The following is a 27,944-nucleotide window of genomic DNA, read 5'->3' as shown; positions in this document are numbered from 1 at the left end:
TTTATGCCTCTTAAGAGACTGTGGTGTCTGTGCGGTATGTATGTGTGAATGTGTGTGTGTAGACATAGATAGATATAGATAGTTATTTTAACATTTGGTGGCTTATCTTATGTTTTCATGCTGAGACTCTTATCATATGTAAATAGCAGAGCTGTAGGGTCCCCTCAGCTGTTGTTTTCTTTTGTTGTTCCACCCAAGCTGAGACAAAAAAAAAAAAAAAAAAAACCCTAGGGAGCCTCCGTAGATATGCAGGGAAAGGACAAAACTCCACTGGTCACCCTCTCTAAAAGCAGTAATAAGCTGAAATCTGCTCACATTTCTTTGGTCTAAGGCATAAACAGTCTCACAAATGAATAAAAGATGTTTAGCATTCCACTTGTTTGTGAAGAATGCCTGAAAACCATGACTCTGTGGGATGTTCCATTCATCCTTCCCAGCCCCATTTCCGAGGTGTCTCCTCAGATTTTTTGTCCATGTTGTTTGGCTTGTTTGGTCTCAGTCAGCGGCCTAACAGACACTGTGAAATAAGCACATGCCTCGTGAACTTGATCAGCAGTCGTGGGCAGGCAGGCAGGCAGGCAGAGCAGCTCAGTCTAAACAAACAGCCGTGCCGGGGAGGAGGAAGTGGTTAAGGCAGGGAGTGAGGGTCCCAGAGGGCAGTGAGGGACCACACTGGTAGCCAACCACTGACACGCCTGGAAAATGTGAGCAACATGCAGGAAATCCTTTCATAAGAGCAGATAGGGAGCTGTGCCCTAGCCTAAGATGTTACATGAATAGAGTTTGTGAAGGGGGGAATATTGGAATTAATGCACTCCTCTTTGTCTCTCTGCAGGACCCCGGATATGCAGCTTTCCTTTTTGAGCAGCTCCAAGCACCAGGAAGCCATGAAGCGGGTGTCAGCTGTTGCCAGGTGTGCTCCACGCCTCTCCACCAACTGAGGCAGGAAGCCCTGCAGATGCTCCATGCCCCAGTCCTTCCCTTCAGCTCAGACATGCCAGCCCTGCCTGCCACGTCCTTTTTACCGCAGCCTTCTAGATTCACCATCTCATCCTCCAGTGCCCATGTGAAACAGACCTCCAAAGCCCAACCTCTCACCCACACGGTCATGGCCATGGGGGAGCGGCGCAGGGGGCTGGGCTGGTCGCAAAGCTCCTCTGCCTCTTCAGGGCCTAAAACCAGCGTCCAGGTGACTGTCGGAGGAGGCCAGCTCACCGGAACCCTGAGCTCCGTCACCATCCAGGCACAGCAGTACCTTGAGGGCATGTGGAGCATCTCGAGAGTCAACAATTTCCTGCCTCAGCCCAGCCCTGTATGTCCATTTTCACCTCATTTACATTTACATTTTACATTTTACACATTTAGCTGATGCTTTTCCAGGATGTCTTAAAGTCAGGGCACCAGTAGAATAAGTTTAAATCCCCAGATGACTAAAATTACAAGCAACCAAGAGAATACTGCAAACGCCAGGATATTTTGGGTGCCTTAGCATATTTTGGTGATCTTAGTACAAGAGCATGCAAGAGCAAAATGCAAAAACTCCATGGAAGAGAATTTTTCAGACCAGTCACAGTGAGGAGCGGGTGGTGATAAATAAATACTCCAAAAAACTATGAATTTTAACTATGAAATATTGGTGTAGGGGCTTCTTTCTTCACCCTTTCTAAATGCCATGTTTCAGTACTTGTCAGGTCATGTCATGTCGCTAGAAACGCTACATTTCAGACCTTTAGAGAGACGAGACCCTCCAGAGAATTTGTGTGTCAGAACTCTGCGGGAGTGCTGACCTCTCATTCCTCAGTAGTCAAGGAGCCTGGGTGATCTGAGGTCAGAGGCCAGGCCTGCACTAATCTGCTGACCTCCTCCTCAAGGGCATTTCAAATGACCACCCCGCTGCGTCTCCATAACTCTTCTCTCATGTGGGATAAGAGTTAGTCTCTGCGTTGTTTGATGTCTCAGACACTTGGGAAGCTCCTCAGTTGCCCTTTTGATGTCAAGGCAGCTAATGACTAGTCATGCTGTACCTATGTTGTGACACTGACTCACGTATTTGCACAGTCATGCAAGTGTCATTGAATATGTTAAAACAGGACTTTTTAAAATATTGGATAATTATAAGTGCTGACAGTTATTCCCTCCGTCCTTCAGTGTATTTCTGGCCAATGATGTAAAGGTGTCCTTTTTACTGATGAGTCTCTGCCTGCTGTGACGGGGACATCTGGTCTCAGACCTGACTGGCATGTCTCTGTGACATTCTACACCAGGGAGACTTAGTGTACAGAACAAACACACCAATCACTCCCCAGGTGGTAACTTGATCTAATCTTTAGACATTACTATTTCCAATCTGATACGTTAAAGTAGGGCCTTAATTCCTTTCTATTTTTGCCATCTCCCTCCATTAGCTTTGTTTAAAACGAGTCGATTTTGGGCTTTGGAAGTGTTATTCCTTCCTTTCTTTTTGTTAAAATTGAACACAGATTCCCAGCCCTCAATTTAATGTCAACAAGTGCCCTTAGACACAGTTTGTGGGAGGCCATCAAATGCTTTTAACTGCATGTGGGCGATCTAGGGCAAATCAAACAGCCCAACATAGAAGGGAGCGGCTGGCTTGTGTTCTCCATCTATGTGTCTAAAAGCAATTAGTGGCCCTCTGAGCTGGGATGAGTTGCGCGCTGCCACATAGCTGAGGTTGGGGCCTCTATTGGACAGAAAGAAATGTCCCTTCAGGATATGGAGTTATAGACACAGCAGAAATGGGTCTGGTGTTATTTTCTAAAGCTGCTTCTTTCATTAAAACCAGATCCCTCAGAATGACAAAACCCACACCAGCTCTGGTGGATTGGGCGTTCTGCTGCGCCGAAAGGCAAAAGCTTTAATTCATGATTCCCACTTGATTTCTTTGTGAGGAAAGCATGTGGCATTGTTCAGACAAAGAAGTAGAGATGGACTATGTTAGACAGCAATCCTACAGAGTGTTTCAACCGGGGAGCCTGGGGCTCTTCCACACACAGCCCATTATAGGGCACCTTGAATGTCTCATTTGAGAAAAGGCTCTGGTTTACATTTGGAGTGATATTTGTGGTTGTTTAAATGCCGCTGGAATAAAGAAGCACTCTCGCACTCTTAATACATGGAATTGGCTGCGGCTTTCATAGGAGTGTGATTGCTTTGAATGGAGGAAACAGAATGCCTTCACCTGCTTTTAGATGCTCGCCTCTGGAGAACTTCAGTCCCCAGCATCCCAGAGCCTGATGCAAAACCCTAGCAATTAATAAGCACCAGCTATTGTTCATTTAATCCCTGCCGGTTTTGCTGCTTGAAGCCACACTTGTTTGAAGGAAGAGCTTCAAGCCCTTAAAGTAATTAAGACAGGCATATTGTGAATTGTGAGTTATTGTCTCAAAATGACAAATCTGTGTCTCCCTCTGCTCCGTAAAATCCGCAACCGCATGTGCACTAATCTGCAAAGACCAAGTGCTCTTGACCCATGAGGGTTTCCGTGTGTGTTATTGGCCCACTGATGGCCTGCTGCCCTGGCCCGCTCAACTGCTACCAATTTGAAGCCCAGCAGATGATCTTGGCTGCTGCTGCCTTGGTGCAGCTGGGCCTGTATGGCATTGTGCCACAGAGAGGGACGAATAGAGAGGGAAGGATACAGGAAGGAGAGAGAAGGATATTTGCTACTCATGCCAAATCATGAGATCATTCAAAATTCTGCATGATTACCATTTGGTAGTCATACCAAGTTATAATGTTGATATAAATTCTATCAGTGGAGAGCTGTATGTGAGGGTCATCTAAAACTGTATCGACTTTGTAGTCCTTTTCGCAGATAGTCACACCCAGTGGTTATCATCATTGTGAGAAGTCAATACTCCTCTCACTTGATTTCTATTGGTTACTGAGGCCAGCCAAGCACGACAGCCCAGATTAACAGGGCCTCTTTCACCTCAGAAGGTAATAGCCTGTTGACCAGTGAGATCAAAGGTCACAGGGGAGTCCTGCTGTGCTCAGCCTCTGAGGAGGAGATGGTCTGCTGATAGAAAACCGAACTGCTCTGCTCACTTGAGACTTAATAGGAAGCTCTCTTTCGGTCTTTCTCTCTTTTTGGTCTCTGGTTTTCACTCTCTTTCTCTCATTCACACACACACACACACACACTTTCTCCTTTGTCTTTTTTCTCTTTTCCTTGTCTCTCTTTGGTCTCTGCGTCTGTACCTCGTTTTCCTCTTTTTTTCAGTGGCAAACCAAGGTAAAAGGATCAGGCAGGGCCGGGGTTAAAGGGTGGAAGGCCAGCTCATTACTGACGCTCAGTGTGAATGGCCGAGGACACAAGGCTCCGCTGACACAGCCTAATTACCTGAAAAGGGGATAGATTGTACTTTCCAGCCGGAATCAGGGCCAGCACACGTCCAAGGCTACATAGAGCAGCTTGGCTGAGGGGCTTAAGTCCGGAGTCTCAATCCCAAAGGGAACACTCTTTGACAGGCTTACTGGTGTGCTGGGAAGTGCGCATGTCTGGATCTCTGTGTGTTTTTGGCAAGCTGTTTATCCAATTTCAGCCCACACCCAGCCTCACCTCACTTCCATTGGCCAGATGTCCAAAATTCGCTGCCACTTGATGTTAAAGCCGCCACTACACAAGCCCAATCACTGACAGATTTGATGAGTTATCCACACAGGCTTCCTGCGCAAGTGTGTGAAGTGCTCTGGTCTTTTGTGCCAAAGTGTAACGGGTTCACTTAACTGGTATGTGCTGAGTTCCTGACCTGTCACCGACGCCAGCATGGTGCGCGGCTTTCCGCACCGGTGGCTGCGTGAGGATCTGTGTTTGGCTCATTTCAGTTTGCGCCCGGCTTCTCCGTCATTTTTCAAATCATAACCCCTCACTCCACAGCTTTATATCTGACTTCACCTCCGTGATGAAGTATCAAGAGAGCAGAACCAGGCTCCCAAAACAAAGCTGTGGATTCCCAAATCCGATAACAGGCTCAAAATGAAGAAGAAATGTGAAACTGAGAATTCATCAAGAGCATACACTGCTTATCCACTGCTTGACGAATTGCCATGGAAAAGGTTTCTGAGCGATAGCAATGAAACCAACCAAGCTCTAATATAGAGCTAATATTGACAGGGCACTGCTGAGGAATAGCCAAAGTGATTCTCCTGCGCATGTCAGAATGTACGTATGTCCTTACATCTTGATGTATGGCATTCACATGTCAGTCGTGGCATATAAATAGCTCTCCTGTCAACCTCCACTGACAAATGGCATATACTAGGAGGCCCACACACTTTATAAAAAGATTGTAAATGATGTTATTTTAGTTGCCAAACATGAATCTAGGGCAAACATCGAGGCAGTAAATATGCACAGGGCCTGAACTGTGTTGACAGTACACATCCTGTCAAATGGTGCTGTGTGTGACCATTAGTGTCAGTGTGGTGTTCTGTTGTGCTCATTTCAAGGCCGTTGCTGGGTACAGAATGTTTATATGTCACTGTAATAAATGTTCAGGAAAACTTTGGCCTTTATTTATTTTATTTCTTATGCTGAAAGAAGCAACAAAACCAGTTCTTGTCAGCTGCTATTGATCATTGTCCTGTTGGGCAGACTAGTGGCTCCGATGAGGATTAACCCCTTGTTGTTATGGCGACTCCAGCTGAAGTGCAGTTTCAGCCTTGGCTTTTGGCCTGTATAATTAGCCTTCTCTGCACTCCCTCTGCTGGACTGTGAGAAATCAGTGAACCTCGCCGCCACAGGCTCCAGAGCTGCAGCTGAGCCCCTACACGCCTCCTCCTCCACCCCCTCAGACCTGCACACAGTACAGCCAGTACTTGTCTCATTGTCCCTAATTATCAGAGCCCCTAGGCCGGCACAGAGGCAGTTCACTTCCACTGTATTGGTCTTCTCCTGTTTCATTACCAAGCTGCCTGGGCAGGATGTGTTTGGCTTCAGTTGAGTTTCTCACAACTGAGAGGCCTGATTTACTCAAGCCTTTAAAGTGTGCAAACCTTTCTACCGTGTGCAAAGCCAGTGACATAACCTCTGACTAGTCAAGATGATTGTCTCGCACCAATAGCAAATCTTAATGCTGACTTTGAATACTGAGAACTTTTTAGTGCCCACTAATGGTTTTAGTAAATCTAGGTCTTAATCAGCTAAGCGAAGCAAACCTCACTCATCACATTATTCCTGATTGTCTGCTATAGATTCTCCTTGCAGCTTGCTCTTAGATAGGCCTCATTTTATTGAGGTTGAGCATGTTCCTCATCCCTGATAAGTAAAATGCCAAATTAGCCATAGATGTATAGATATAATCACTGACTGAGAGAAGTAAATCACTGGTGATTTAATTAGTAATTAGATGTGGGTTATCACTTAATTACAGTACAGCCAGAGCAACCTCGAGAGTGTTGCCAGAATCAATGAGCGGTGCGTTGTCCTTGCTGTTCTGGAAGGAGCTCTCTGCTGAAGTGGATACTGCTGACTCCCTGTAAGCAGCGCTGGTTGCAGCACCTGCTTGTCCATCTGTGGCATAGCAGAGGAGAAAGGGAGTAAATGGAGTGGAAGGGAGGTGGGCAGGATCAGTAAGGGTGTAAGTGGTTGTTATGGTCTTATCTCTGTATCTGTGTGTCAACAGGCCCCGGGTCTGATAGGAGACGCAGACAAGGATGTTGCAGCCTCAGAGGCCCCAGTCACCACCATGACCACTGCCGCCGCCGCCACTACCACCAGCACTGTCCTGACAGCCTGCCGACAGAGGAGCTCCAGCCAAGCAGGACAGTGTGTGGTTGCGCCCACAGCACCCACCACCGGTATATCCACCTCTTCCCCTCCCCCCTCGTCAACACAGAGCTCATCTGCAGCGGCTTCCTTCTTCATTAGGTAAGCACCTTCCCCAACCAAACAGTCAGTCTGCCAGTGCACATGTCTGATTGTGTTATTTAATGCTGGATTGTGTGTGTTTGTGTTTGTGTGTGTGTGTGTGTGTGTGTGTGTGTGTGTGTGCGCGCCTGCATGCATTCAGTCTTGTGTGTGTGGGTGGAGATATGTATAGACTCGTCTTCACATGACTGCTGAAGGTCATGGTTCACGGTCTTAACTACCATGAGGGGCAGCTATTCCATGGAGATGTTGTTCTAGCCATGGTTGAATTATAGCATGCCTTGGGATATGCACCATCATGGGATTAAATGAACCTTTAGTTATAGGCACCAGTGACCATGAATGGATAATGGAATTACATAATCCGTTATGAAGAGGGAGCGTGTCACGAAGGGGCTTAGGTTAAAGCAGAGTATTGTTCTCAGGTATTTAGTGTTTGGTTATTTTTCTTCGGTTTGATTCTTCAGCTTCAATAAGCTTTCCAGATTCGTCAGCTTCAGCCTGCCGGGTATTGAATGTGGTAATGCTGCTGCTGCTTGGGTTCAGGGCTGTTATTTTGTATTTCTGTGAAACCATTTGTTCCCTCTCTATCTGGGGCTGTGGCAGGGTTTTTCAGCTCTACTTGGCTCTGGCGTTCCTGTTGCCCTGGAGAATACTTCACCGTCTGCAGGCAGGCGGATGGCTAGTGTAATGTGCTATATTGTCATTGATAGATTCCCTGGCAGGTTGGTCAGTGCATACATTCCCTGCCTAAAGCTTCTACTCCCTGAGGAGTGCTATACCATAATGAATGTTAGCCAAAGGGAAGCTGGCTAAGGATGATGCATAGGGCCATTGATGCTTTACACCCTGGGAGGTGGAGGAAACGGGTGAAGAGACTTGTGGAGTGTGACAGGAAACCCAAAGGGGATCACTGTGGAGCTCAGCTTTCTCCAAATACCCCAAACAGAGTTTGTCTTGCCAACTTTAACAGGGTCAGAGTCTATCAGTGGGGCCATGGGGCCTCTCCCTTGGCTGTGAGGACATTCCAAATCCTCCGCTAAATATGCAACTTCCTGTGCGTCTCGCTTCCTGTGACAAGAGGGACAAGCAAGGACTGGATGGCGGTGAGGTGCGACCCAGCACCGGACAGGGTTAATTCCCGACTCTGATTTATTAGTGTTCGTGTTTTCTTTGGATCTGAGCTCAAAAAGAGCTGGACAGAAAGAGGGAGGCGCACTTGTTTTTTCCCCTGTATAGAGTCCTGGTGGGACAGAAGGGGAGGAGGTGGAAGTTGTGAAGGGTTCCACCTTTCATTTCATCCCAAAGATAATTTGCTGCCAAGAATGCTGTGTTTTACTTGGCCTGGACAAGCACAATGATGATGGGCCAGCTTTAAACAGCATCACATTCCACAGACCAGGGTGGCGGAGATGCTCTTTGCTTGATTTGATGCACACCCACTTCCTGACCAACTGCAGCTGTTCCCTGTAATAGGAATCATGATCATCATCATCATCATCATCATCATCATCATCATCACTGATACTATTGTTTTTGTCTCAACTTTGTAAGTATCAATGCTGATTGCAGGATGAGCACTCAAATGTCAGAAAGTCAGTGCTTCAACTTTCCTTTCTTTTCTTGCTGTCCTGATGGCATTTGAATTAAGAAAATGTAAATCAAATTAGCATCTTTTCTGTTTTAGAGCTGACTGAAAACTCATTTCTGATTAGTATTCTGTTTTGTTCCATAAAGATACAATTAGAGGGACGCATGTGTAAATCTTGAGAGCTCAGGATGTAGGACCAGAATAACCAAACAGCAGTTTCTACCCCAGCGGAGTGGCGAAGCCTCCTCAGACACTTGTCTGACATTCACTAACACCGCTCCACTCAGAGATGAAATTTTAATTAGAATGCAATTAGCTAGAGTCTAGCTGTTAGGTGCTGAGAGGAAAGAAAAGGGAGTAATGAACAAAAGTGATTCATTGTTTTATTTTTCAATGGAAAAATAAGTCAACCATTCAGCTTGGTAAAAAAGCATTTCATTTGGGTTTCATTTAACATGTCTACTCAGTTGAAAAATCATTTCACTATAAATGTGGATTTGATAACCAAGAAACTCCAGGCACCATTAATCTCTATGTTGTCGGCTGTAGGAGAATTTTCCTACAGATAACCAGCAACCATGAGTATTATCGTCTCGGTTCTCAGCCTGGAAAAGATTATTGTCTGTGGTCACTGCATGGACTTAGAAACTTTTTTTTTTTTCCAGAGTCAGAATTAAATTGACTGAGGAACAATTATGGATAGTCTTTGATTGGTACAGCCTACAGTTACCTCTCCCCAGTGATCATAATTGAAACCACCGAGTGCCTTCTCTGAGCCACGGTGAACAGACGTGCATACCAGAGAATAGAAAATGTCTTTGATCGCAGTAGATTTTTATTAAAATTCAGCGGCCTTTCAAAAGCCTCTTTTCATCTTATTCCCTTTATTCTTGGTTTTATGCAAAGTGGGCTGAAACAAAGATCACCAAGGGTCAATAATGACCAACTGGCAATTAGACTGACTATACAGTTGCATCGAGACAGAGAGAGTCAAGGGTCAGATTCTGAACGGATGGAGTGTGTGTGTGTGTGTGCTTGTCGATGTGTGTCTGTGTTTGTTACTGGGGAAGGAGCGACCATAATGAATGGAGGGGCGTGTGTTCAGCTGACTAGTATGTTGAGCACTGATTGCCTTGTGACAAAGCATATGATTAGTATATTGACACGGCGTTGTGTAATGAAAGCAGGCAGCGCTCACAGTAGGGGCCAGACTGCGTGGTGCCTGCTTGCTGTTGCCTCTACCCATCTCTCTGTTCCATTAACACCTGCTGATTGTGCCGCTGTGTTTATAGCCCACCAGGCCCATGGGACTTCTCAGCACAGCCACTCACCACATGCTGCTGACAGGAGAGGACTTCCCGAATGCTCAGTTAGCTGATCTGTGTACACACTGCACAAAAAACAACAGTTTTACTGTCATAATCACTGTTAAAATCCTGTTTTTCTTAATTTAAGCGAAAAATTCTGCCATTGTGATTAGATAATGTAGTTTCATTCGTCTGAAATTTTTTGGGGAACAAACATAGATATGTTGAAACAAAGCAGAATAAGGCAGATCAGCCCACTACTGTCAAGAAAATGACACTTAGACAAACAAGTTGATAAACATTGGAAATAAGTGGAATTTTCTCATCCATTTGGCAGTTTTTTAACTTGTTTTAAGAAAAACAAGATTTGACTAAATGACCTGATTCGTTAGAGATTTTGCAGTGAATGGCAGAATGAGCTTGAAACCATGGTTGCTTAATGATCCTGGCTTATGTTTGTTTTGAGCAGTTTTATTATCTCTATCACACTCTGAAGGGGGATGATTTGCATTGAATGACCGGGCAAAGGGACATAATATATGAATAGAAGATGGTAATACCTTGGAGATACAAAAAAGAGCCTGTCAGACAATATGTGAGCATGTAATCTGAGGAAAAACCAAATACAAAAGAAGAGCAAGAGAGGAGAGAATGGCGATGACAATGCAAACTACAGGGATGGCACACAGACTGGCTGGCGGGGTGCAGGGCAGGGCTGACAGCTGTTTGTTGGAATGCAGCCCTGGAGGAGTGTCAGGAGGAAGTGGTTTTATGGCCGTCCATCGTAGCCCTCCAGCTGCTGCCCAGGTGAGTCTTTTTGCAGTAATCACTGTGATTGTGGGGAAGGAATTCTCCTGTAATTGTGGCAGCAGGGCCATTCAGCCTCTGTTCTCCTGCACACACAAGACCCTGCTTTTGTATCTGTAATGCTCACTCCACTCTCCATCACCTAGGCTGCTCAAAGTAACCATAGAAACAAGTCATTAGCTTGCTGATTTTTTTTTTTTTTTTTTTTTTTTTTTGGAAAGTGGAGATTGGAAATCTGGAAATTGAAATAGGCCTCTCTGCTTGACTGGACTATAATTTAGGCAACGGAGTGACATGCAAGTGTTCAATTATGAAACCAGTGTGTTTTAAAGTGAAGGCAATGATTCACGGCCGTATCAAGGTTGCTTGTTCTTGTTGCTTGTTCTCATCAGAAGTAAACACATGGTGGATGACTTGCTGAAATCCATTGTCCTGTGCAGCACATAACACGACTGTTTATGAAGTTTCTCTCAGGAACTCAGCCATTGTGTGAATCCTGTGTGTTTTGTAGAATGAGGCAGCAATGGCAGCATGTTGCTGGAGGATAATAAGTGGAAGATGAGGCGAGAACACTCCTGCCTGCCTGCATTCACTCTAACTTCTAACATGGAAGGGGAAAATCCACACAGAGAGAGGCTCTAGGCAAACAGAGCAGGACAATGCTGTGTTTGGTTGGTTGTTCTGTGAGTGACAGCAGGGATCGCTGTCAGTGACAAATTGGAAGGGCAGATTATGCCGAGCAGAGGGATGAGCAGAGTGCGGTGGGTCTGGATCGCCTGGCAGGGGATAAAGACACAGAGCGGGACAGTAGCTGCCCAGGGACTAATACACACACATACAGACGCCCACTCTGGAGGCATGCTTGGGCTGACGCTCCAGTCTGTCAGCTTCAGGAGCAGGAGGTCGGTACCTGTTTGGAAGAATATTGAATGCACTACCATGGGAGTCAAGTAAGTTACTTTGTACAGAAATGCAGAAGGCATTGAGCTCACTTGGATGATTGTGTGTGCGAATTTGTGTGTATGTGTGCTTGAGTGAGTGTGTTTTGGTATGTATGAGCAGGCAGAAAGTGCCTAATGTGCCTACCTTTTTGATGCTGCTCACTGAGCTGCAGTGTTTGTTGTGTGTCTGTGGGTTTCTTCTCTCTCTATCTCTCTCTCCCTCTCTTTCTCTCTCTTGCTGTATGGCATGTGCAGTTTTGCGCTGGAGTTGGGCCGTCTGCTCCCTCGAGGTGAGAAGGTAATGGTTTTGTAGTCGAGCCACAGCGAGATGGATGCCTCCACCACAAAGAGATTGTGAGCAGAATGTATAGCACAGGAGGAAAATGCCGCTGAAATGCAGGCTAAGCCCGAGCTCTGTTTTTAACGGGAACAGCTAGTGTGGAACTGAAGTGTTAATACTAACCTCCACCTCCACCACAGCCTGACGAATGGGAATTGATTCATACTGCTCGTGTATCTTTTCTCCTAGAATATGTTGAATCTGAGCAACACATGCCCAGGGCATTGAATGGATCAACAGAAGTGTTGAGTGGGTGGTAGCAGGGATGGCTGGGCTGCACTGTGGTATTTTGTCTCTGTTTACTGTTGGATAAAACACCAGCTGGTATTTTCTTGCCATAATCAGACTATCAGCCTGATGGGACTAATGGCTGGATAGGATGAGCAGCAGCCGCAGAGCAGCACCAGCTGAGGCCATGAAGGGGCTACAGCCTGTAGATAAGCCCAGGTGTGAATCTATCTGGGGGCTGTCAGGCATCATCTGTGGGGAAGTGTTGATGGAGATCTAGCCGGGCGCTCGTCTAAAGGGTCACACTTTCCTCCAGCAGCTCCGTAGCTGCGTCCCACTGCCCTCATTCACTCCCTCGCCTCAATTCCCCACATCTTACCCACCCACGAACAGCAAGATTTTACTCTTCCATCCTCCTCTTAATTCTCCATTACCCCTTTTACACTGACCTAAAATCCCACTACCATCTGGGACTTATCCCACCATTTTAGTCCCACGTTCTAAACAGTCTCAAACAGTCCTGTGTAATTATCAGCTTTGGTTCAAATGGGCATAGGTGTAAAACGGCCATCTGCGAATCTGCAACCTGCAAAAGGTGTGACGATACAGGACATGCTCTACATTTTAGGCAGGCACTCCTAACCTCAAACTTAAAAATGATCAATAACTTACCATATTATATTGTGTTGTTGTAATGAGAAACAGTTAAGGTGGAATTTTTACACTGAAATACCTGGTCCCGAACTTCTGCTGATGTAATCTGTGTCACACACTTTTGTTTTCAGCATGTAGTCCAGGTGAATTGAAATAATAATTGAAATGATGCCACAGAGTTGGCTTTTTCAGAAGTGATTGATATACATTGAATGTACGTCATGTGGGATATTTGACTGATATGGGATATCTGATTTGATTCTGTATGTTCCTCTTCTCTGGGGTTAATACACACCTGCCCAGATTTACTGAAAGTGGGAGTTAGTGGGAGCTAAAAAAAATGTCAGTGTTCAAAGTCAGCATTAAGACTTGTCTTTGGTGTAAGACAAGACATTCTTGACCAATCAGAGATGATTTCATTTGTTTTGTTTTTTGTTTTTGCAGATGCTAAAAGTTTTTTTTTTTCACTGTAAAGACTTTAGTGATTTGGTGCCATAGTTGTTATTCAACATTTTTTGTGCTACACAGTCGAGGTAGTGTTCTTGCTGTGGTGGATTCCCCTGTCTCTTCCTGCATGGGCCTGTTCCCTGGGTGAGCATAACATGTGATAGTGTCTCTTTCAGTATCGCAATCAGGGGCAGTGTTGTGATGGGCAGCACAGAGGCAGTTGTGCCTGTCACCATGAATGATAAACAGTCCCAGGAACAGAGTACTACTGGGGAGAGGAAAAGCAGAGGGTCTGTTGCAGTCTAGGTGTGGAGACTGAAATGCTCCCATTCCCCCCAAAACCCTGAGTCAGGAAGTCTGTCTGGCCCACTCACATAGCCTGCGGGGGGGAGTGAAGGGGGCCGTTTGCAAGAGCTGACAAACAAAAGGTTGAAACGCTGACTCAAGCCTGTGCGCTCACCCTGGGTCCACGTACTAAGCCCTTTGGGGAAAGGGGGAAGCGCTGCCATCCACCCTGACAGATTCCTTTCACACATGGGGAAATGAGAGGGTGTGGAGGATAGACCTCTGTCCTGTGGGCTTGTCACCTAACATAAGGGCGTCTTTGTCTCTAGCCTACTTCTGGTGGTAGTGATGATCAGAAAGGCCAGGTTTTGTGTCCAGTAGTGTGTGGGAAGTGGAGGTCATGCCCTCAGCATCAATCCAGTGCATTTCCAGTCGTGGTTTTCTGCCCACGGCACAGGGAAAACAGCCCACGGGATCGCTGTAGGGCTTTATGATTAGTACATTAGTGTTCAGGTATCGTGCTTCAGTCGGCAAAATCCTCCAACACCCCCCGCCCAGCTTGTTGAATGGGTATCATGCATCACATTATTAGTGGTTGAGGGATGCCATCTAAAGCTCTTTAAGGCCGCTCAGTGAAAGGTGTCATGCAAATGGAGTCTATTATCATTGCCATTACAGCCACATCCACTTCTGTATTGTTGCTGAGAGAGGGAGGCTGGAATAAGAGAAAGAGTCAATTGCAATGGCTGGTGGCAGGGAATATGCATTGAGGAGTTTTATGGCCTATTGTCTTCAGAGGCAGAATAGAGCCTGCGGCCTGTGTTCCCTTGAGCTTGCTCTGCCTTTACTTCTTGCACTTTCAGAAACAAAGATGGTTCCTGGTGGGCCTCTCTGTCCTCCAGCTTCTGCACTAGTCAGTGTCAGCATGCCATGGCCTCCTCTTCCACATGAATAAGTAATAGCTGCCTAATCAGTGTTAGTGGGTTGATTTCCCCAAACGCTACTTCTTTATTTCTCAGTCAGTCCTATTACAGAGCCACACACACACAAGCCAGCCTTCTGTTTGTCAACGAGAAAAACTGATGGGGCTCAAATTACCGCAGAGGATAAGGCCATTGTCAGGACAGGCAGTGAGGCTTTTACCTCATCACCCACAGACTGAATAGCTCAACCACTTTGCCATCATCACACTGTCTTCAATTTTTCACGTCCATTGAGAGTGAGCCTCGGCTGCTGGGAATTTGAAATTGTTCAATCAGCTAAATGGGGACTAGGGGAAGTTTCACCATGAGAATCATGGGATTAAAGAGGCTGATGAAACATACTGTTTGACAGACTTTGTTGACAGTATCGCTCTAAGGTCCAGTGAGATATCTCTCTCTCTACAGACTTAAACCTACACCGCCACAGTGATGAGAGTTCATTGTGTACAACAGAATAGAAAAGATTATAATAAATTTAATAGAGCAGTAGTTTTCAAACCCATGGGGGTTCTATGGACCCCCATGGGTTTTTGAGAGGCTGTATGTGTGGCAGTATCACCTGAAATGACAAAATGCAGCTTAATGAAAGTCAACTTAGGGGTCATGAGCATGGAAACATTTGAAAGCCCCTGGAATAGAATAGAATAGAACAGAATAGAATAGAATAGAATAGAATAGAATAGAATAGAATAGAATAGAATAGAATAGAATAATAATTTTGTTGTCCATAAATGTAGAGAATGTGCCTTTTGTTTCACTGTACTAGAGAGAAAGTTACAATAAATATAAAATCAAGCACTATGAGACACAGGAGAAACACAACAGTGCTTTCACTGCATGATAAGATTCATAAAAACAATGCAATTCTTGGGGGAGAATTGGTAAAGATTAAGATTATTGTGTTGCCGACCTCCTCTAGTGTTTTTAATTGTGCATTTTGAAACAGGCTAGCTGCTCAGACACGTGCGAAAAGACATGGTCAAAAATCAAAATCAAAATAACAGTGAGAGATTATCCCCTATTTGCTTTGTTGTTGCTTACTATATGCAGATCATCTTGAAGGGAGAGGGGATTATGGCGTGTAATCAGTTCGTGACCCAACACGTGAGAGCCAGCTGCAGAGTGGTAAAAAATCCCATTATCCGCAAATGCTCTATATGGCTGGGCGACGTGTGCTTTTGCGGCCAACTTTATGAGTGTGATACAGGGTAAACTGCTTAACTTCAGTAATGTGGTTGTAGACACTGACCTCCTAGCATCTGTTTCCAGACTAGCATTTCACCATGCACTTATTGCTCAATATTCCCCTTCCCACATAAATCTGTGATGTGTTCATTGATCTAGTACCATGTCGCTGCTGCGCTGCCGTGGAATGAATGTTTCTGCCTCTTTTTTCTCCTTGCCTCCAGAAATTTGACAACATTATCTGCACTCAAATCCCCTACCCTTGCCATCTAAAACCGTCTTCACCTGTATGGGATCCTTCTTGTTTTTGCGGGGTTGTCTATTGACTTGAATATAGATGGCAGATTAAGAAACACATGTTAAAACTCCCCTCCCCCTGCGTTCTGTCTCTCTGGACGGCCCATTGATTAATCACTCCCAAATGTTCTCAGCAGCCCGCGGGCCTGTTTGTTGTGATAGCCTCTGCGTGGAGAAGTGCAAATAAATAATCGCTAGGTGTCTCACCCTGGCAGCAAGTGATTAATGAAGGAGCGAAGTGGAGCAGAAGTATGCTTGCCTTCTTCGCCTCTGTGTTTCTTTCCCACAGTCGTCAACTTATTCTCCATTCACAAGCTGATATCTTGTTATGTATTAATCTGAGAGGACAGTGCATATGATTGGGGAGACAGACCGTGTTAATAATAGTCCTCATCAGACTCTTGTGTATCAAATATCCTGTCTCTATTGTCTGCTGAGCTGATTGCTGGGACAGGAAATGTCATTCACTCAGTGATGGCTTGATGCAAGCGCCGATAGCTCTTCCCTGAATGCTCCGAGCAGAACCGTCTTCCTGGGGTTTTCAAGGGAAGTCTTGGGTGGGATGGTGGGTGAACCGGAGTTCAGCATGTGTGTCGGGGCTGTGATGTTATTCCAGATCCTCTGTGGCCTCGGAGAAGAAGGCAGCAGAATACCTGGAGCAGTGTTGGAGGAGCAGAGTGAAAATGCTCTGGAGGAGATGAAAGTAGCTGTTAATCTTTGTCAGCAGTGTCAGGGGTGTGGAGGCTGCAGTCTGCGAAGCAGGGAGGAACATGTCTTCATTATCATCTGTCACCCATCAACGGAAAAGTGAATTTTCCTCCAAGAGTTTTATTTTTTGCTGCCAGAATCAGTTTTTGCCTTAATAACACTGCATTTTTTCCCCTCCCTAGCACACAAGGCTGCAGCACTTTGCATTTCTAAGCCTCTTACAAGTTACGGTCAATTCCTGGAGGTTTCCCTATGAGGACTTTTTGACTCAATTGCAAGGATTTCTGTCTTTGCCGAGTCCTTTCCTTTCTAGTCCTGTCAGTCTATGAGTCTATGCCCTAAATTGGCCCCTTTATCTCACTGACTGACAAATGGGTCCTGCAGAGCTGAAGCCGGGTGCTTTGTTCGCCTCTGCAGGGTTTGTCACAAAGAGGCCATATTAGCAACATGTGTTTTTACTGTAAACTGTAAATGGAATTAAAGTGCCTGACTTCTGCCCTCCAAATTTCCCCTTTTCGGCGGTCATAAGCCATCTTTAATCCCCTTGCTTTGGTAGAGGGGTTGCGTGCCCTTTCAGCTAGGGGGTCGGGAGGTTGGTGAGGCTGAGGAAGGTGCAGTTGGGACTGCTGGGTGTGGGGCCTGCGGAGACACAATGGTTTATGGGCAGAGCAGGAAACACAAAGCACAGGAAGTGACTGTTACAGGAGGGAGGGATTTGTCACACATCCCTGTGGAACCTTGCAGCACTGAAAATATGCCCTCCTCCATCGTCAGGAGTTAACCTTGGCATAGACACACACAGCGCATTCTATGCAAAGTCCTTTGGGAATCAGGGGGCCGTTGGCACGTGCCTCCTCCTCTTGATCTAAGGTCCAAAATTTGGGCGTTAAATTAGAATAATAAGGTTCCTTTGACGTTTGATGACAAAATCAAAGACAGGTAAATGAAAGCAGGGGCGCTTACCTCTATGTTTACACAAGTAAATGCTTAAATCTACTCTATGTTATCCTCACGTCACACCAAAGTAGGATTTCTTGAATATTAATTAGTTTTTTTCCCATTTTGGCTTCCATTTATTCTTGGCCGACTGGGGATTCCCGTCTTGGCACTCTTTGGGAATAAAGCAATTCCAAACTGACTGTGGCGTAGCCCCAACGATCATTTTTCCCTGTTTCTTTCTCAGGCAGAAAATGATTTACCTCCTCATAGACAGCCCCTCACTGGCACAGAGCCAGCCCAGTGATCGTAGAAAGGACTCGGCTGCACACCTCACTGCTCTCTCTCTCTTTCTTCTTTCTGTCTGTCTCAGGGGATTGTTTCGTTCTCCTATTCCATCTCACCCATCTCTAATTTATATATTTTTTTCATCCTCATCTTTAACTCTGCTCTGCTTTCTTCCCTGTTCACCACTTGCGCTCTCTTTCTTTTTCCCCCTGTTTCAAATGATCCCCTGTTATTCAAGCTACTCTCTAGAGGATGCCCTAATCCCTCGTTTTCCACCTCAGTCCACAGAATGTTTCAAAAGAGCGCCGAGGAGACCGTGACAGAACACGTTTACAAACCACTGCCGCAGTTTAGGATTTATTTACACAAAGCTGCACGGTTCTTTCTTGTTCTGGCGAGAAAGCTTTTTGAATCTGCATTATGACTTGGTTATGGTAGATGAGGATTCATATGTGTGAGGTAACAGCATTCCTTTTTTGTAAGGAGTGTTTTCTTTTCTGAGAGTGTATTATAGTCACAGATGTTACATGAATGCATTTGGCCTTACCTAATTGGCTAGGGATTGGTGCAGTGAAGATGTGTGCATGGCCTTGGACTGTCAGCAGTCAGCGCACAAATGATGCCCCATTTGGTATTCTGCGCCCAAGGCCAGACACTATGCAAGAACAAAAGGCTTGTTGAACACCTTGTTGGAACAAAGAGCGTTTCTAAAAGGCCCCGGTCCAGTGTGTTTGGAACGTGCCAAGCAGGATATTGCTCAGGTAACTGGACATCGCATTCATTGCTGTCTGGTTTAGCTGAGATCCATTTATCTATTTCTGAGGATTTATAGAAAGTCTGTAAATCCTCGCCTGGAGGCGTTTGGCCACTTCCTGCAAAAGGCTGCTGTGTAAACCAGCCCGTGTGAGAGAGGAACTCTTCCCTCAGACTACTATTAAAACAGCCAAGCGGGAGGAAGCAGGCATGCAGTTAGCTGAGAGATTCAGAGCTTTGGATTGATAAGATACAACTGACAGCCAGATAAGCCCGTTAGTTCTCTCTTCCATTTTAATTCGTTTTGGGCTGCCGAAGGAGAGGGGAGATGCATTTCTCAAAATGACTACAAAGATCTGGGTTTTGGCTGATGCTAATCTGCATCTGGATGATGAGATAAGGATGAGGACAAGGCACTGAGGGGAAATATCTATTTCTATGAGTTCAATATGGGCCTTTTGGTAGAATTTTTGCATTTAACTCAAGTCAAATTGCACATTTGAAACTACAATCAACTTTTTGCTGGACTACTTTACTCGATTTGTTATGGTATTTAGGGTTTTTGCGGCTGTAGCCATAATCTGTTTTGAGTGATTTAGAGAGAGGAAGTTAAAAAAAAAAAAAGTAAATTAATGTTTATGCCAGCGGTCCTTTGATTGCAGGGAGATGTCATTAGAAAAGAGACAGACGCATAGCCAGACTAAATCTTAGCGCCACACAGGAGTGTGGCTCCTGTACGGCGCTAGGGTTTAGTCTCACAATGCCTTTTCCTCCACACTGTAGTTTGAGAACGGCTTTTACCACCCTGTTCGCTCCCCCACTGTTCCCCTGTGCCTAATTCTGGGCTCCAGGTAACTCTAGCCCCTCTGCTACAATGCACATATTTCCCCATATCCCTTCTTTTATTTCAAGACTCCACTGTGTTTGACTCCCTCAGCTGCCTTCATATGGTTTTCATGTTGGGGTATTGGATATATTTATATTTTGACGGCCGTATAGCAGGGAGATGCTGTCAGTCACAGGACGATTACACTCAGTGGCCACTTTATTAGGCACACCTGTACAGTCTAATACAATCCAAAACAAATGTTCTGCTGTCATGTTCTACTTTTCTGATGCCTATAATGCTCAGGTGTTCTTTTTTTCTCAGTAATGGAGGTGCTCATTCAATTCTATGTTTGGCACTGAGCTCATAGTTAGTGCTGCTGTTGTAATGGACTGCATTTTATTGAGAGGTGTTTCTAATATTCTGTCCCCCCTCATGTATATAAATAGGAAGGACAAAAAATTGGAAACACCGCTAAACACAACACAACTATAAGTACAAGACCTCTGCAAACTACAACCTCAATAATAAACATACAAGTAAATACAACATCAACAAAAACTGAACATGATAAACCTTCTTAAAAGGTAGAATTTATGGCAGAGCTGTTGCACTGAACTGCATTAGATTAGACAGGTGTATATAATAAAGTGGCTACTAAGTACATATTTATTAGACATTAGCAGAGTTCTGTGAACCACCAAAATATAGCTACTGGAATTCACCAAGATTAAAAAAAAAAAAAAAAAAAAAAAAAAGCCTTTTTTTTTTTTCATTTTAATGGTATGGGAGTATTTGTCTTATACTTAATGATCAGCATCCTGACCTTGCTAGTAAATCTTATCTGGACAGGCCCTTTTGCTACCAGGTCTGGTTGGCAGAGTATGACATCATCTCCCCGTGTCTGTGCACCATATGAATGTGTATGTCTTCTCTAGCTGATGTCATGGTCGTTTAATCACCACTGAAGCTTAGTGCCGGCTGGGTCAGGCTGGAGGTGACCTGGGACCACAGCCATTGAGGCTAGTGCGGAGATGCAGCTGCATATTAATCTAACCCAAATTTGGCACTGTCTCTCTGCTCTGTGGAGGCAGCCCACTGGCCTGCTTCTCCTGCCTAAACTGAGCTAATCCTTTATTTCCCTTACAGTTCAAACAGCTCAGACAGTATTTTTTTTTTTTTTTTTTTTTTTTCTGTGCCTTTAGTACAGAGGACTGTGTGGCCATGTCAAGGGCAGCCCATCGATAAGACAATGTGTACTGATTTTAGCTTTGGGGACGTTTATTATCGATTATCTTTTGACTCAAATACATACCTCTCCCAGCAGACCCATGCAACATAATCAATCAGGAACACCTGCTGATATGGCATTTTGTGTCTTGGAATTGATTACAGCACACAACATAGTTTTAGCCGTTGCTTAGCCATTACTTCAGTCACTCAATTTCACATCTGCTTGCACTCACCGAAACCAGGATAAATTCAGAATGTCTGCAACAATGAGCCGGCCTGACTCATTGTGCTGTAGCCATTATTAGCCTATAGTGTTGAGGCTGGCTGGAGCCCAGTATTCCCATCTCCATTCATAGAGGGGCTATGCTGGCTCGCTAATCAGCAGCAGTGGGAGGCAGACTCACTGTGGGGGGGATAAAGTAGTCTGATATCAGATCCAGTGATCTGATCCCTGCATGAATGGTCAGAGCAGCCTTATCTTGTCTGGGGAGAAAAAAAGGGGAATCAGAGAAAGGAAATGTCAAGGATAGTAAATGTGGCCAACATGGTAATTAGCCCCAGAAAGGGGCTACGTAAAGAGCTGTAGAGCTGGCCTGAGGAACAGAGACAAATTTGCACAAACAAGCTAATGGGTGCACCGGCTAATGATTCTCTGGGGCAGAGGAATTTCTCTTGTTAATTTGACAAAGCCTGAAAAGGGGGCTGGAGCGATTATTGACAGCAGGCCAAACTGAAGCTTTGAAAGCAGCAGGCAAACACCGCATCTCCACTCTTCGCTGTTCTCCCATCGCTGACCTTCTCTCCGTCCGTGTCACAGCCCCCCGCAGGTGAGGAACCACGTCTAGATGTCCTTTCTCAAACAAAAGCAAGAGGCCATTTATTTCTAATGACATCCTTGATTTTGCATCAGTCTTGCTTTGCCTCATTTCTGTATATTCCAGTCATTATCTGTTGCGAAGGTCTGTTCACAGGGAGACAGTGATGAAGCTGAAAGGCTATCTGGACAGCTCCAACCATGGCTATTCCCTATTATCACTCCCTTTTGATATATAACACTTAAGACAGCAGCAATGGACATGAAACTAATGACTGTGGTTGCACTGTCAGGGTGACCAATGTCCACATTAGTTTTGTCTTACGCTTACTGATTGCTGCTAGTCCTGGTACAAAGGGACTCAGCGGTAGGGCAGCGAGTGTGAGGCTGCTTCACTCTAAAATAAGACCATCTCGGATGAGATTGGATACCCTGCAGAATAAGCAAAGGCAAACCAGCTGTGGCCAAAGAACAAGGTAAAGGTTATGTGATATATCAAACTGGTTCATTATTGTACCGTGCTCTCTAAATAGGTAGACAATAGAGCTTGTTTTTTTGCCTCAGAATTCATTCAGAGTTCATATAAGGGGCACTGTGTCAGAAGGAGAGAGAGAGAGAGAAAGCTTGGTATGTGTTTGTGCTGAATGTGCTTTCATCTGGCAAGTCTCACACCCACTCTGTCTGCCTTTATGTTGTAGTAGACTCTCCGCAGCCAAGGCGGCAGCCTTTCAAACAGGACTAGGCTGGTCGGGGGCTGAGAGGGCTTACTGGTAAATTGGCAGTCGAGGGAATACAGGGTACTCTCGCCCCGGCGCTCGCCCACTCACATGCTTTCATTCCCCTTTTTACCCTTGACCATTGACTGACTGCACTCTTTCTCTCTGGCCGGCATAAATCTGCTTCTCTGAGATGTCATCTGTTCATTGTCTGCCCTCTCTTTCTCTCTCTCTCTTTCCCTCTCTCTCTCTCTCTGCTTTCTTATTGAGTCACACAATCGCTCATTGAGGCAATCCATCTCTGTGCACTTAAGTATATCCTTCCTTATCTGTGCGTCACTCCTTATGATTTATAATACTCTCATTCATCTGGTTAATTACATCCTTCGACAATGGCAAATGAAATACACGTGTACACACACTGCTGTACACACATATACACGAACAGATACACACGGGTATCCCAAGCACACACACAAACACACTCATGCATGCATGTACTGTAGGCATACTAACCAAATCTGTTTGAAGTGTGGGACCCTAAAAGAAGAGCAGGCTCCTGTATGCATTAAGTATTCATGTGACGTGTGGTGGGGTGCATACATGTGTATGTGTGCGTGTGTGCGTGTGTGTGTGTGTGTGTATGAGACTGAGTGGGTAGACAGAGAAGGAGAGCACTCGCAAATTGCGCCGCAAGCAGCCAGCAATCGAGCGCTGACACCTCGTCTGGCAGTCGGAGGGAAAAGGGGCTGGGCTGAGGAAAGAGAGAGGGAGGGAGAGAGGGAGGGAGTGTGTGTGTGAGAGAGAGGGAGGCAGGGAGAGACAGAGAGAGAGAAACACGGCAGGACAGCTGCCAGCATTTCTCCGATAGCAGGAGAAGGACCGAGAGGCGGAACAGGAGTAGGAATTCTCCCCATTTCTCAGCCACGCCAGAAACCTTCCAGCCCAGCCAAGCACGCCGGCTCTCTCCTCCCCTCCTCTTGCCCGAAACCAGCAGAGACACCGGGAAGGACCTGGACAGCCAAACACAATGGATTAACTGAATGAGAGAGACAGCAAAGCCATGCAGTGTTTGGGGTGAATGCACTGTGGAGAGGTTGGAGAAGAAAAAAATGTGTCTTGGTTTCCACAGAGCAGGAGAACGTGCTGCTGTTGGGTTTCCACATCCCTGAACTGAGGCTGAACTTTTGCCAGTGAAGAGGCATGGAAAGAGTTAGAACCGCTTCAGTGGAATATGAACAGCAGAGGTGCTCCTCCTCATCCTGACCTCCTCTTCGCCTCCTCCTCATCCTCTCCTCATCCATCCATCCTGAGACACTGTCTGGACTACCTGTGCCCCCTTGCTGAGACCCCACTGCTACTTTTCCAGGGTAGTCCTCCTCCCTGTCTCCCGTCATCCCGCCCCACCTGGTGCTTGTTACTATGACGCCTGCGCCTCCTCCTCCTCCCTCCGCCCCCCCGTCTCCTTACAAACCACTGTGAAATCAAGTGGAACCTCGATGATTGCGATCAGAGTAAAGAGGACCCCCATGCCCCCTGCTAGTGAGCAGCCCCGCCTTGCTCTGTCCTCGGCGACTCTGCTGGCGTATCAAATGTACAAGTAATGGAGAACACTGGCAGCACAGACATGGACCTTAAAGTAGAACTCAATCAGTTGTGTGTTTTTTGACTATGCCCATAAACTAGATAATGGATTGGAAAGAGCTGTAAGTACTCCCTTCTCTCACTTGGCTGCTGTTTTAGCATTTTTTTCTCCAGTGCATGTTGTGGCAAAGCTTTGGTGCAGTTTTGACAATATTCAACACAGAATATACATGCACGGTGTGACTCTTAAACATCTTACACAAAAGTATCAGGCGTAGAGCCTGATACTGACCGGTGTCAGACACAGTGATTGCCTCTGCTCCTTCCCTAGGCACGCAGTTTCTCTTTTGAGCATTTCAAACCAAGTTGTGTAGTTAAACAGCTTCATTAGCATGGAGATTGGGACTGAACAGGTGGACAAGCTGTTGTGGGCGAGGGAATCTGAGCCTCTCCTCACTGCCTATTTTCCATTGAGTGATCAGATAGTTGGATGAGAGAGAGAGACAGAGAGGGAGAGGGAGAGAGAGAAAGTGACAAGCAATTAATTTTCCCATTAGAGTATGTGTGGTTGTGGTGGAACAGAGAGTCATCTTTCCTTTCTCTTTCTTTTTTGGTCACCCTCCATTCAAGAAGAATACATGTGGCCCTTTCTTCACTGTGCAGCACGTGCAGCATTAAACCTCAAGGTTACCAGCTCACCTGCACATCTGCCCCCCTCACTGGACAAGGCAATTAAAAATCAGTATTGAGTCCTGGCTAGCCCACATTTTTGCATTTTTTTTTTTTAAATTGTTTTTTTTTTTTTTATGTGGAACCATCCTGTGATGACTCCTGACTCTCCAGATTTAAAAGGCAGCTCTTTTCTGAATAAGAGAGGAAAGATAAATAAGATGGGATTGAGAGAGAGAGAGAGAGAGAGAGAGAGAGAGAGAGAGGCAGGGCACCTTTATCTTGAATGAGTGTGCTGCGGATACCTCTCATAAATGCGTGCACCCTCACACAAGTCTACACACACAGAGACACACACACACACGACACAGCCACGTGTACCCTCATACAGTTCCTCTTGCTTTTTTCCATCTAACATTCATCTATTCCATCTCAATTTTTTTTTTTCAGTCACACGATCCGTCTCGCATGCTATCACACATAGGCAGCTCCCTGGGGAGAACCTTCTCCTGTAGCCCTCTTGGATGCAATAATTATTCCATCAGCCAGCAGTGTGTTCCCTGATTGTGCTCTTGGGCTGTCGCTGCAGGGGGCATACAGTTGGAGAGGGGACGGTTGTGTGTGTGTGTGTGTGTGTGTGTGTGGACGTGGGGGATGTTGGGTGGGTGGGTGGTGGGGAATGGGGGGTGGGGGGCAGCTGTCACTCCAGGAGGCAGGGAGAGTGGGGAGGGGGGGTTGTGTTTTGGCAGCAGCCCACCCGGTCCTGTCCGGAGGAGCCCAGAGCAGGCCTAATGAGCTCAGGCTGGCCTCACTGGAAACTGCCGCTCACCAAGACACACATGGATCTGCTCTTTTTTCGCTCCTGCTCTCTTTCTCTCTCCCTCTCCGTCTTTCTTGTTCTTTTTCTCTTGCTCTTTCTTTTTTTTTTCTTCCTCTCAATCCCCTTGCTCTGCAGATTTCCTCATCTTTTAATCTCTTACTCACTGTTTCTTTCATTCTCTCTGCCAGTCTCTCCCTCTCTTGTTGACAACTGCCTCTTTGTCTTGCCTGCATTTCTCTGGATTCTGGCTGCTTGACTGAAAACCATTTGAGTGCATTTGAATTTCCTGGGGGTATTACTTTTCCTCGCTGACCTTGACTTTCCAGATGAGGTGCAGTGTTAGCTGATCCAGCGCGATGCCATACCTGGAACCGCTCTAAGTGTGGCCAGATTCCCTGCGGGCTCAGACTGAGTGTCGCGGGCCGGGCAGAGTTATTGGTGCTGTCCTATGAGCAGCAGGAGTTTAGACAGAAAGGAATGCATGTGCTTCACTCAGCTGACCCCGTGACCAATCTGTGTCTCCTCACTGCTGACTCTGGGAGGCAAGAGAGCAGGATGACAGTGGATTTTAATTAGAGGGACATCAAAAGCTCAATTCGGCTACTGCAGAGAGTGCTGTTAGGTGCCAGCACAGCGGAACTGTTCAGATCGCCATTTATCTAGATAGCATTCAAGTAGAGGACACAGCGAGGTTTACCTACCACTCCCTAATAAGCTGTGTGTGTGTGTGTGTGTGTGTGTGTGTGACAGAGATGGTTGGGTGAGCACTATACATGCATGCTCACTTTAATTGAATAAAAAGTCCTATTGAGAGACATACTTGAGCCACTTTGACTTTACCCATCCAACTCTGCCAGTCCCATCAGTCGGTTTGTCATTACAGATGCATGGCTGAGCTTTATTCAAACACACAACATTTTAATTTAAATTGTAGTGCAGATCCCAGGGATTTAAAATATACCAAACATGTGCTGTTAAATTATAATGATAAATGTGCATAAAATGATCCACAGGACATCTTCATAAGATCTATTTCATGTAATGGTGCAGCCATAAAACAATTACATATGGGGTTTAAATATTTCACTCAGCATAAGCGGGATGTAGCTTCAGTGAAGTGTCATAACTGGCAGCTACAAAATATGTATGTTTCATGGTTTTGCAATATGGAAAACGTGTATTTTATAACTTTGAAGCTACCTAAAAGGAAATTTAAGAGGTTAAATTGGGGGTGAATTGTAGGTGGTAATTGTTCAGCTTTAGTAATGGCAATGGACATGACTCTAGACTATAATGCCAAGAAAGTACTTCGCTAACGGTGCTCACCCATCACAGCCCTGGCAGTTGTTTTGTGTTGGATCAAGATGAATGCATGCATTTAGAGTGCCTTCCTGCCATGATAAAATTTATCAGGCTCCTGGCAAGGGAACACACTTGGCTGTTAGTTATTTTTCTTAGACGCCTGTAAGGTTATTTTTCATCATGTCTTTTGTTACATATAGATGTGTAATTTCTGTGTAAAAATCTGAGATCTGTGCACTAGCTGGATAGGAGGGCTTTATACTGCAGCTCTTGGTAGGAGAGCATGAGCGTTAGTGTGAGGAATGGTGAAGAGTGGTGGCATAGCACAGCTCTCCTGCTGAGTTTGTGTACTTTGGCAATGTAAAGGGAGCTTGTTGACCTTTATGTTATAGTTTCACTGTGTGATTTCTAAAGGCTTTGCAGCATATCCACTAAAATGTCAGGCTAGACATTCAAAATCAATACGCTCTCGGCTGGCTAGTTCACTAGAAGGAAAAGTCACTTGAGCAAACAAAGGCTTTCTTATATGTGAGCTATGTGGCGTCAGCATGAGTTGGTATCTTTCTAAGTTTGGCTTCAACCTCTGCTCCCTCTGTTTTTCATCTGTTCCAGGGCAGCTCAGAAGCTGAACCTGTCCTCCAAGCGGAAGAAACACCAGCCTTTACTGCTCCACCCTCAGGAGCCCTCCATCTACCCCACCAACTTCAGCGGCATCCTGCAGCTCTCGCCGCCCCCTGCCCCGCCATGCCTGCTCCGGGCCGTGTCCAAGGTCAAAGAGAACCCCGGGATGGGAAAGGTGAGAGAACTGACATGTGTAAACACAAAGAGTCAAGGATGCACTCGTTATTTGTACTGTGTCGAGTCCTCATGTCTTTATGCAGTACAGATGTATGCATTCCACACAACACAAACAGACAGATGCCACATGTGGAAAACCCACACACGCACATGCACAGACCCTCATTTGAAGGAGAGAATGCAGAGTGGCGACACATCAGTCCACAGCTAGCGTGCCGTCTGGTCCGGTCCATGCAGATGCAGTCAGATAAGCCCATTGGAATGTCATGAATTCACTCAGTTTGCTAGACCAGCATTCCTCTTCCTGAACACCCATCGGTTTAACGCAGAAAGACAATAAAAAGCGTGTAATTCACAAGTCTGTGTCCAAGTTTACAGCAGGATTTATAATTTTATTTTAGATACAGTTGTGTGATACTCAGTTAGGTTGACAATGATTGGACAGTCATTAAACGAGGCCTGTATAAACACACAGCTCTTCCTTTGCGGTTTATTGGGTATTGTATTTCTGGGCTGACGTCCTGTATTTATAGAGCAGAA

The 27,944-nt window shown here is 45.6% G+C and overlaps 2 protein-coding genes across 3 annotated transcripts in view; both read left to right on the top strand.

Moving 5' to 3' along the window:
• Positions 1-27,944, top strand: part of LOC115354312 (inositol-tetrakisphosphate 1-kinase-like) — a 578,973-nt gene that overhangs the window by 189,985 nt on the left and 361,044 nt on the right. The gene's annotated exons all lie outside the window — the stretch shown is intronic.
• Positions 1-27,944, top strand: part of kif26ab (kinesin family member 26Ab) — a 71,095-nt gene that overhangs the window by 25,616 nt on the left and 17,535 nt on the right. The window contains exons 3-5 of one of the 2 annotated variants that reach the window (XM_030044627.1): positions 836-1,312; positions 6,648-6,892; positions 27,219-27,402. In XM_030044627.1, coding sequence (XP_029900487.1) covers positions 836-1,312; positions 6,648-6,892; positions 27,219-27,402 — 906 coding nt within the window. Of the gene's footprint in view, positions 1-835; positions 1,313-6,647; positions 6,893-23,314; positions 23,938-27,218; positions 27,403-27,944 lie in introns of those variants that run through there. The other variant, XM_030044629.1, reaches the window with a different exon arrangement.

The sequence above is a fragment of the Myripristis murdjan genome, chromosome 22, assembly GCF_902150065.1.
Source record: "Myripristis murdjan chromosome 22, fMyrMur1.1, whole genome shotgun sequence".
Classification (NCBI taxonomy): domain Eukaryota; kingdom Metazoa; phylum Chordata; class Actinopteri; order Holocentriformes; family Holocentridae; genus Myripristis; species Myripristis murdjan.
The sequence above is the reverse complement of the archived record's forward strand: the minus strand, read 5'-3'. Positions and strand labels throughout refer to the sequence as shown.